This window comes from Hetaerina americana, unplaced genomic scaffold (assembly GCF_022747635.1).
Source record: "Hetaerina americana unplaced genomic scaffold, ioHetAmer1.1.p SCAF_9, whole genome shotgun sequence".
In the NCBI taxonomy this organism is placed as follows: domain Eukaryota; kingdom Metazoa; phylum Arthropoda; class Insecta; order Odonata; family Calopterygidae; genus Hetaerina; species Hetaerina americana.
The window spans coordinates 43,168,088-43,178,599 of record NW_027287538.1 but is presented as its reverse complement, the minus strand read 5'-3'; the positions used below and the strand labels follow the sequence as shown (position 1 = coordinate 43,178,599).

Genomic DNA, 10,512 nt, shown 5'->3' with positions numbered 1-10,512 from the left:
CAACGAGAATATTTACGTATTTCCTTTCATACACATAAGAATTTAAAATTACTCACATATATGCTGTAAATTGTTATAATGACAATACCTACATCTACCACCTTCTATATAGCTTGCCATTGTTAACTAATTCAATTTTATAGGACTTATCCCACCTAATCACCACCCATTATGCTACATTAAATTATTCAAAACACTATTTCAAAGAAAAATCCAGCAGAAATTCGCGGCAAGACATTTAGGCTTCCCTTTGCTACGACATAATTACGATAATTACCTAACATAGATGATTAGCCACTCCTAAAATTATAACTCAAATACAAAGTATAGTTAAAAATCATTCAAAATAAAACTATAATAATAAATTATGGGAAAACATTCATTGGTACATAAATTTAATCCAATGCCATACTCGGAATCAGACTACGGCAAAGTTCCTGCTGTTTCATATGATCCACGTTAGGTTGATACACTTTAAAACTAAATTTATAATTTGAAATTCTTCATTTCCAGTCCATCAAAGTTTCAAAATATTTAAAGATCAATGATTTTTGCGCAAGATATTTTGCGTAAGAGTAGATGAATGCAATCAACACGATTGTTCAAATTAGTGCGCCAAGGAGAAAGTATTTCATTACTCATTTGTTAAATTTTCTTGGAAAAGATAATGGAGACGACAAGTACGATTACTATTTTTATCTAATGATTGAAAAATCATAGATCGTGGTTATTTCCATCCATTATCAAAGTAATGTACAACAATAACCGCACCATTGTTTAGACTTCATATTGTAGATTTACTTTGTAATGCGCAGAACGACATGTTGATCAGCACGTAAAAATGTTTCGAAATTACTGTTAAGCACAAAAGTACTAGTACAAAATGGTGCGACGAGTGACATCATTTTTTAAAAATCAATACAATGTTTCTCGCTCATTCAGCAATTACACCGAAGGCGTTAAAGATGTATTAAATTTTGTTATTCTACATTCTTTTGTCAAAAAATTGACGTACGTGAGCGCCGTGGTTGAAGCGGCAATAAAAATACAAGGTGTAAATGTTAATAATGTATTCCAGTGGGATTTATATGTCTTACAGTGTGAAGTGAAATATTATGCTTAATTATTATCATTGTAAATTCTGCCATTTTCGTTGGAAATAGTTTTGTTCAAAGATAATATAAACTCCTGTATAAGAATTTTGTATTGGCGTTGCAAAGAGCTGTTAAGCATTTACGGCATAATGTGGCCGATGCTACTTGATATGTCTCGGGATGAATGCAAACGTATTCTCAGAAGATTAGGTAAGTCGTCTTGAATTTGAACTAACCAGTGGCTTGCGAAGAATGTCTGTTAACACGTACCCATTGCTTTTAGAACTTGAGGCGTATGCTTCCATTATAACCGTATTTCGTGCACAAGGAGCTTTGACCAAGGAAAAGAAGAGTCTTCTAAAAGAAATTTCTTCCCAATTGAATATATCTATGGAAAGACATCGTGCTGAAGTGAGAAGAGCAGTCAATGATGAGAAACTGGCAACTATAGCCGAACAGTTGAGTATTTTGTTATGGTGTGGGTTTTTATGACGCTAAATTTCTTCTTAAAAATATACTTATTAATATATTTCAGTATTGTTGTGTTATTTCGTAGCCTTCAGGTTCTTTGATGGTGAAAGACCTAATAATTGTATTTTTTCAATATAGTATGGCAGGACCTGATACGAGCACCGAATGGGCCATTGAAGGTCGCCGATTGGTTCCTTTGATGCCTCGGCTTGTTCCTCAAACTGCATTCACTGTTCTTGCTAACAGCGTTGCAAATCTAACTGCAGCGGGCAATGCCCGCCTCCCTGTTCCTGCTGCCACTGCTAAGCTTCCAGGTGAATGTTACTCTTTCCCTCTTCCACGAAAAATAATTATTATTTAATACATGTATTTTTATATTTTTGTGTGGTTATCCTCCGACATTTTTTGCTTAATAAACGTTGAATTTAATGCATATTTAAAGTTAACGGTCTATTAACTGGCATCCTATCTCACTGCTATGAAGTTTGCTTAGTCTAAGAAGTTACGTTTCACGGTTTATATATTTTGAAATCATTCTATCTAATCTGATGAGAATGTCATGGTGTCCACTCGATTATCACTTATGCCATGTTTTTTTAAAGAATGCGCATAGTTTTTCAAAAGCTGTGATTTCAGACTGAAATGGGAAATTCTTAAATAAAAATTTCAGGATCAAATACTATGCCAGAATCAAGATCAATGGAACCGGTGGTTTCTGAGGGTAGTATAGCCCCACAGGGCAGTCCTTTGCAGCCCTCTCAGGCACAATCTGAAAACACAGCCCAGAAACCAGAAGTGGATGATGAGACTCCAACAGATAATGTAACTATTGTCCCTGATATCAGCATTAAAAGGGAGCTTGATGAAGAAGGTGAAGAGGAGACCAAAGAGAAGTGTAGTAATAAGAAGATAAAACCTTCACCCGTGGGAGAAGCCGAGGTGTCATCTTCTGTTGCCGCATCAGTTCCACCACCCCCAACAGTGTCAACTGCACCAAGTACTCCATCAGTATCTAAGGTGATTGCTTCATTGATTTTGTTGCTTCAATCATTGAGCTTCTTTTCTTTTTAAAGGTGTTGTGAAGTTCTCATACTTCCTCTGCATTTAATGGCTTAGTTTTTCTGTTTCCCATTTTTGTTGTGTCTTCAGTGGACAAAGTTCACCAACAATCTAACCTGTATCTTCCAGTATTGAGTGACCGTGCTAGCTTTCCCAGGGGAAAAGATGTGGAGACTTTTTTATGTAAGGGGAGAAACATGCATTGATATTTCTTACCATAACTAATGCCGGAAAGATTATTTGAGTAGAAAACAAAACTACTATGTGAGGAGAAACTGAAAAGCTCAGATGTAGTTTCATGCTCATGTGGACTTAGCTAATACAGTTATTGCAATATGTATGGGATATGTTATATTTTTTCATTGGAATTATGTTGACGTGGATCCTGGTGTGCAGAAATCTTAAACTGAGAATCATTTCTGAATACCAGTAGTTGTGGCATTATAATTCAATTTGAAAGCCATGTGAAGAGCCCTACACCATTGGAATATTGATAACCATTCTGTTAGACATTCTTTCGGTCAAAATATGGGATGCATTTAGAAAATAAGTTGTTTATATTTGAAATGAAACTAATTCCAGCTTAATTCTTAATTAAGGTTTCACAGCTCATAAAGATGTAAAGCTTTTTTGACTACATGATGCTTATTCTACGGATGATAACCCATGTTTACTGATCAATTCTCATCACGTTATCAACGAAAGACTTATAATGATTGCTGCAGAGATAGTACAAAATAACAAATTTTTACATGTATGCATCACATATTTGTACACAACCATTGAGTGCTAGTGGGCACTGGCAGTGGAGAGACCTCAGTATAAAAATTTTATTTAAAACTGTAATTTTCTGCTTGAATGATTTGGAGGCCATAGTCTCTGCAGAGGTCTCTTTGGCTTTCCCTTCGAACATTGGTTGGAGTGGCTACTTTCCATTGGGGTTTTTTTTTGGTATGCCTTTTCAGTAGCTGAGTCATTTGACTGTATGGCATTATCATCAGTTTCCTATATAATGTGTTTCGCAGTGTTCCATTTTGTTTTTTTATGATTAACATCTTCAGAAAAGGAAGTTATTCCCTCTTGCTCAACTTATAAAATGAATTTGATTTTCTTGGCTTTTAAATCTTGATCAAGTTGATGTAAATTTTTCATTGTTAAGTGTGTAACATTTGAAATGAAAGAAACATACAAAAGGTAAAGTTTCTCATCATAAGCTACAAAATCAACAATACTCTTACAATTATTATCATTCTTTCCATATATACAAGAGAATAAATTTATGCAGAAATCATGATTAAACAAAACCTCTTTTTAATGCCCACACTCGGCAATTAACGCATTATATACTTGAGGGTCACCAAGTGGCATCTTACTTTTTAGAATCATGCTATGTAATAATACAGGTACCTGTACATACACATTTATATGATTCTATTATCAGGGCCACCCATTAAAAATTTCTCTTGATTTTCCAAGAACTAATGATCCATGCTCTACCCACTGATGTATAGCTAGGTATGAGCTACAATAAAAATTCTAACAATACCAACTTTCATATGAATCCAGAGCAATCTGTGGGATTCTAGTTCATGTTTCCCTAAATGCATATTAGCACACTCATTCAGAATCAGGTCTGCACCCCAACTTCCATGTACACTATCATTAACTCCTGACTAAAATGTCAAACAATTGCCATCAATTTCATCATTATCACACACTTTAAAATTATGAATTCTATGTTTCAGCCACCAGCACCAGTGGTTGCAGTTTCTACCAGTTGCCAGTCAACATCAGTAACTTCAACTAGTGTGTCTTCCAATTCATCACGTGTATTAACAGTTTCATCTGCCCCTGTCCCCGTGAAAATCACTCTAACATCCACGACTACTTGGCCAACATCCACAGCATCACACACTACATCATCTGGAACCACACAAAAAGTAATTCTATTACAAGGTTCAAGTATACTTCTTAGGAATTTTTGTAATTTTTCCAAAATGCTAATTTTTTTATTTGTTTAGATCCATGAGGAACAAATCTTTGAATTCTTAGGGAGGGAGAATACAATTTTCCTTCTAGGTTGACCATTCTGGTTTATATATATTTTAAGTGTTGGCAGTTAGTTATGTGACTTTATGTGAAACTTTGAAAATGTTAGCCCCTTAAGCATCATCTTGACAAGTATTGTAGCATACACGAAACATGGTCATTAAGTGGACTTATGAGTTTCATAAAGGTTACATTTTGAAAATATAATGGACTCTTGCTGGTCAATGTTTGAATGCTAATGGAATTCTGAACTTATCTACTAGTAAAGTTTTGCAAACTAAGGTTGACCTTCAATGGCATGTTTCAGTTGTAATGTGGATACCATAACTTAAGAATAGGTGCTGTAAGTGTATGTTTTGTTTGAATACTTCCCCAATACCTCTGTTGTTTACACTTAACAAATCAATGTTTTAATGACTTTGCAGTGTGTTCCATATGCATATGGATTCCATAATTTACTGATTCCTGTTTGAAATACTTTCCGTTAAATTTAAAATAATTTTGCGAAGCACATGTCTGTAGCAGTTGGATTAGTTCACAGATAACTGGGTAAGGCACAGAATTCTGGATAAGTTTGGTTTCTGCAATGTCTATAGCTTCTTTAGGCGGCACACTGGTGAAGAGGTTGGATACATCGAAGGACACTAGGAAGCACTTGTTGGGGATAGTCACTTTGGAAACACGGTTGATAAAGTCAATGTAATTACGGACACCGTATTTTGCTTCAAATTTTGAATGCTCTCTAAATATGTCGTTTACTCTTCTCGCTAACAGGTGGTTGGGGGCTGTTACGTTAGAAATCACGGGTCTAATCGGAAATCCTGGTTTGTGAATCTTGGGTAACCCAAAGAACCGGGGTTCTGAAGGATTCATTTGGGTTAGCTTTTCTACCTCATGCCACTTAAATAATATTGAACATGATTAAACAAAACAACCGGTTACCGGCTGCTTGGGTCTCTACTTAGTGACAGACAAATTTTACTTTTATCAATTGTGTGAAAGAGGTAACCAGAACGTCTTGACCATGATTATTTACGTGGGTTGAGGCCTGAGAATGAATAAATGCCTGTGCCACCAAGGAACATCCTAATGAGAGTGCAATATAATGTGAAATTTATAGATTATTTATTGCACATCAATTATGCAGTAATGAGGTTGGAGTAGTAGTAATATTAAGGGGAGGCGACCGACTGCTGGGGTCATTTGCACCATAGGGAATGGACAGGAAAGGATGAAGGGTGAAGAGAAACCTGGCACCGGCATGAGCCTACTCTTTATGAAAGGTGCCAAGGGGTCCGCAGCTTAACGTCCCATCCAACGGACAGCGTACTCACTCAAAGTGCCCTCCACAAAGCACCTGAATTAGGGATCGAGATATCTCTGAAAAATATTCAACACTGCTGGGATCGGAACCCAAGCCCTCTGGGTGGGAAGCCAGTACGGTAGCCACCGCACCAATCCGGATCCCCATGAGATTGGATTTTGATATTGTAGATACAGAGGTTTTACATTTCATCATTTGTTCTAGTTGCCTCACTTATGAGGATTTTCTGAACGTTCTTGGCCTGATGATGATAATGACAATTTATGTTTTCAAAAATGTTTTATTTTTCAACAATCATCTTTAATATTAATGCATTTCATCCAGTGGTGTTCCAGTGCCATTATCCCATCTCTTTGGTGTTCTTTCATGAGTGCTGCAAAGTACTTGTCTACAGCTGCAATCATTTCTTGATTGGATGGAAAATATTGGCCAGTGAGGAAACTTTAGAGTTTTCGGAAGAGTTAGAAGTCCAAGGGAGCAAAATTCAGGGAATAGGGTGGATGTTCCAGCACTAAATAATGCAAATCCCACAATTTTCTCAATGCCAAACCACTGTAGTAGGAAGGTGCAAAGGCCTGATGAACAATGGTTTATATCCTTTGAAAGCCAGGTCTGCTTTCACAAGTTTTTTTCATCTAGTTTCGTAAGAAGGTTAGAATAGTACTCAGTACCCAGTTATTGTTGCTGACTCGTTCTTTTGATATCCCTACAGTATTAGGAATTCCACGATCCTCTGTACAACAATCTTCCAAATTCAAATTGTACACTTTTTCAATGATTTCTGGTGTGGTTGCAGTTTATGGATGTTCTTTGCATGAATCATCTTGGAGGTTTTCATGGCCGCCAGTTTCATAGCTGTGGATATTGAAAAAGAGTCCCCATACACAGTTGCAGTCCTCTAATTTTGATCGGCATGACACCATCTTTTACGTGGAATTTAATCACTGCACATTATATGATTTCTTCCTATTCCTAACTACGCAGACACCAGGGCACCAAATGACATCCTACAGCAAACTGCTGGATGCAATGGCTAGCAATATCACTTGGCATCTATTCACAGTTGTGCCAACATTAAAGAAAAAATACTACACAGAAAACGCTCCCGTAGAACAAGCAATCTTTTGTTTAAACAAGTTAATATGGATGTAAAAGATTACAAATGGTGTAGACTTCCTTATTATGGATTGATTTCACAAAAGTTGGCCAACCTCTTCCCTCGGGAACAATTTTGGATAGGTTTTTACAATGTGAATAATGAAAAATCATTCATGAACACAACGAAAGACGAAGTGGAAAAACAAAATAAAAGTGGCATTTATAAATTAACTTGTAAGGACTGCAGTGCTATCTACTAAGCCAAACTGGTAGGTCATTGAAAACACGAGCGGAGGAACATAAATGCTGTTTTAGGAATTGTTACCTTGCGCAATCTCAATTTGCCCAGCATCTGTGGGAAGAAAACCATGGGAGTGATTTCAACCCAAAACTAATACACCAAATGGACAAAGGAAGGAAGATGGACAAGTGGGAAGAACTTGAAATCAGAAAGACTTCGAAAAAGGGTTATTTGGTCAAGGATTTATTGTTTGAATGCCTCTGCCCAAGCCTGGAAGCATCCCTTTCCTTCCTCCGCCCCTCGACTGTGAACCCCACTGATCGCCTTTCCTGATGCGTAATACTCCTCTCCTCCTTCCCATCAACACCGATTACAACCCCTCCTCTTGCCCCCCCTTCTACTTCTCTCTTACATTCCCCCACAAAAATGGTATATTAATAGACTGCAACTTGGATAATTTGTACCTGATGTTGATGCCTAAGTGTTGAAATTAATTGTACCAAAATAAAGAACAGTGGAAAAATACATTTATTTCTTCTTTTAATGAGCAAAAGTTGAGCCAGAAACAAAGTTGAGCCAGAAACCATATAATCAAATCAACAGCAAATTGTACAGTAGAGATATATGAAGAAATAACCATGTCTGAATAAATAAAAATATTATAAAATATTTCAATGAAGCCTGAATCTTTGATAAGTGTTTTACTTTAGAATGTATGCTTAAAGCAGATAACTTTAACTTTTGCTAGCAGTTTTTTGAATTATTTACCCATGAAAAGTCCCCTTATTTTTCAACTAGACTGTAAGCCAGTTTAGGTTTTCCTGAGCCTAAAAAATGACGAAGTATCTCAGGAAACGCTGAACTATGTATGTTTAGCTGTAGACTTTTGAAGTTAAGTCGTTTGCCATTAAACATCTTTTTACTGATTTGTGCATTGGATGTATTCTTTTTTCCTTCAGGTAATCATTGTGTCAAGTTCAGGATCTTGTGGGTCACCAAGTATACTTCAGCGATCCCTCAGTGTCCCAATGGTGAAAACTGTAACCTCTATAGCCTCATCATCGGCATCATCCTCCTCTGCCACGATCACGGCAACCTCTTCATCTTCATCAGCTCATTCCAGGGGTCCAACCTCATATATTATAAATAGCGGTAGTGGGCAATCATCTACTCAATCAGGGACAGTGGTTACCATTTCAACAGGCTCATCAAATGAGAATTCTGTAGGATCTGGTTCCAGAAATAATTCAGACTGCAACATGACTGCAACCACAGGTAGCACTTTCCATTTTTGCGATTAACCACCAATGATATTAATATCATTGCTTGCTGTATCACATTCTCAATTGGAAATGATGATTTATCAAAATAATGGTTGTTTAAATATTCATGATTAACATCATTGAGTAATACTCACTTAAGAGTTGCCTTACCAGTTATTTTTATTTGCATGATAAAAGCTGGAAGTAGCTACTTAGTGTGTAGGAGGTTTAGCGAGAATATCTGTCAATCTGGTTGTTTTTTGCCAAGTGGTTTATAAAGTTATATTTAATCTATTGAAAATTGACTGTTTGATTAATTGCATATTCCCATTTGCTTTGCAGTCTCCATTGATGGTGTTCCGACAGCGGCATATATTTCATCAGGGTCAACTGGTTCTTTGTCTGGTAACGCAGTGAGCATCCTTGGATCTGGAACATCTAACTTCAGTAGCACAACAGCGAGCAATGTGGTTCATAAGTTAAGGCCCAAGCCTCAAAGTGTAAGCATAGGAGGAATAAGTAGACCAAGGACAGGCCCTATTGTCATACCAGTGACCCCTAACACACACCATCCCTTGCACCAATCCTTAACATGTGGTGGAACCACTGGAATCACTGTCCAGCAAAAATCTAAATCTTTACTAGGGGTGCATGCAGTGAAACAGGAAAGTAGTGGATGCACTATGTCAGCCCTGGGAAAAACTACAGGAGGTGAGTTGAGTTTTATTTTGTGTATAAGAGATTAAATTTACTTTACTGCCCAGTAAACACTCTTCACTTGATTCAACAGTGTTGGTTAATTACAGTCATTAATATCTTTGCATTCATAACAGGCTCTTAGAAATGTAAAAGGTGAACAATTTAACTTCAATTAATTACAGTGTGTTTGCAATTTAGGAAAAATGTGAGGAACCTGACAGTTTTTCAACCAACTAGGATAAAATAAAGAAAATTTAAGGAAATACACTGGCACCTTAAGAATTTTATTAGATGCTGCATGCATGTGTTACATTTGACTAATTTGTACGAGTTTACAACGTTAAGAAACTCCTAATTAAAAACATTAAATTATACACACAAACGATGTGCACTCCGCAAAGGCTGGGAGCCAACTACCTTTGGCCTTTCCTGAGATTCCCCTCCCTTGAATCCAGCCAGAGAAATCGCCACCCATCCATCTATCTGGGAAAAATAATTCATGCTACTTTAAGGACAGGATTTTAATAAAAAGCATAGTTAAGTATTGGAAGGAAAATTTACATGTAACTGGTTGCGTATCAAGGCTTGGATTTTAATCAAACTCATTAAGTTATATTGCAGTTATAATAATGTAGTTGCATTTGGAAGACACAAGACAAAATATTTCACTTCGTGGTAAATGATACATGGCTTACATTTCGGAGTACGTTTAAGTTTCTCCTTCCTCAAGATAGCAATGAGATACTCAAGCAGATATGAGAAGGAAAATGATATATATATTAATAAAGATACAAATGTATAGAATGATTTTTTTAAATGACCAAAAATGCAAAAAAAAACAATATACGAAGCTCAAATTTGCCATCCAAAAGATAGAAAAAATAAAATTGCAACAAATAATACTGAGCTTAATAGCAACATTAAAAATAATAAAGCATTATGAAGATAAATAGTTATACCTGAGGCAGCAATTAACTTGTGCTTGTAGTAGTTGAACCTTATAATAGGCAAGAATGTTACTCTGCATCAAATGCTTACCTCTCTTGAACAGAATAATATGAATTATCTGTCATCTGCATTGTTTTTGCTGTGTTTAAATGTAATTATCTCATGAACTATTGGCTGTCTTTACACAAAAGTGTGATCAGGGAATTGAGTGAAACATAACTACATGCCAAATTTCAATGAACTATGTTGTCTGTGGACCTGGCCCAC

General features: G+C 36.4%; 1 protein-coding gene across 2 annotated transcripts in view; it reads left to right on the top strand.

Moving 5' to 3' along the window:
* The first annotated feature begins 1,102 nt into the window (after positions 1–1,102).
* LOC139698757 (BRCA2-interacting transcriptional repressor EMSY-like) overlaps positions 1,103–10,512 on the top strand; it is a 59,013-nt gene continuing 49,603 nt past the window's right edge. The window contains exons 1-7 of one of the 2 annotated variants that reach the window (XM_071597662.1): positions 1,103–1,304; positions 1,378–1,552; positions 1,704–1,879; positions 2,236–2,582; positions 4,370–4,564; positions 8,296–8,611; positions 8,941–9,309. In XM_071597662.1, the coding sequence (XP_071453763.1) occupies positions 1,244–1,304; positions 1,378–1,552; positions 1,704–1,879; positions 2,236–2,582; positions 4,370–4,564; positions 8,296–8,611; positions 8,941–9,309 (1,639 nt within the window). In that variant the 5' untranslated portion in view covers positions 1,103–1,243. The remainder of the gene's footprint in view (positions 1,305–1,377; positions 1,553–1,703; positions 1,880–2,235; positions 2,583–4,369; positions 4,565–8,295; positions 8,612–8,940; positions 9,310–10,512) is intronic. The other variant, XM_071597664.1, reaches the window with a different exon arrangement.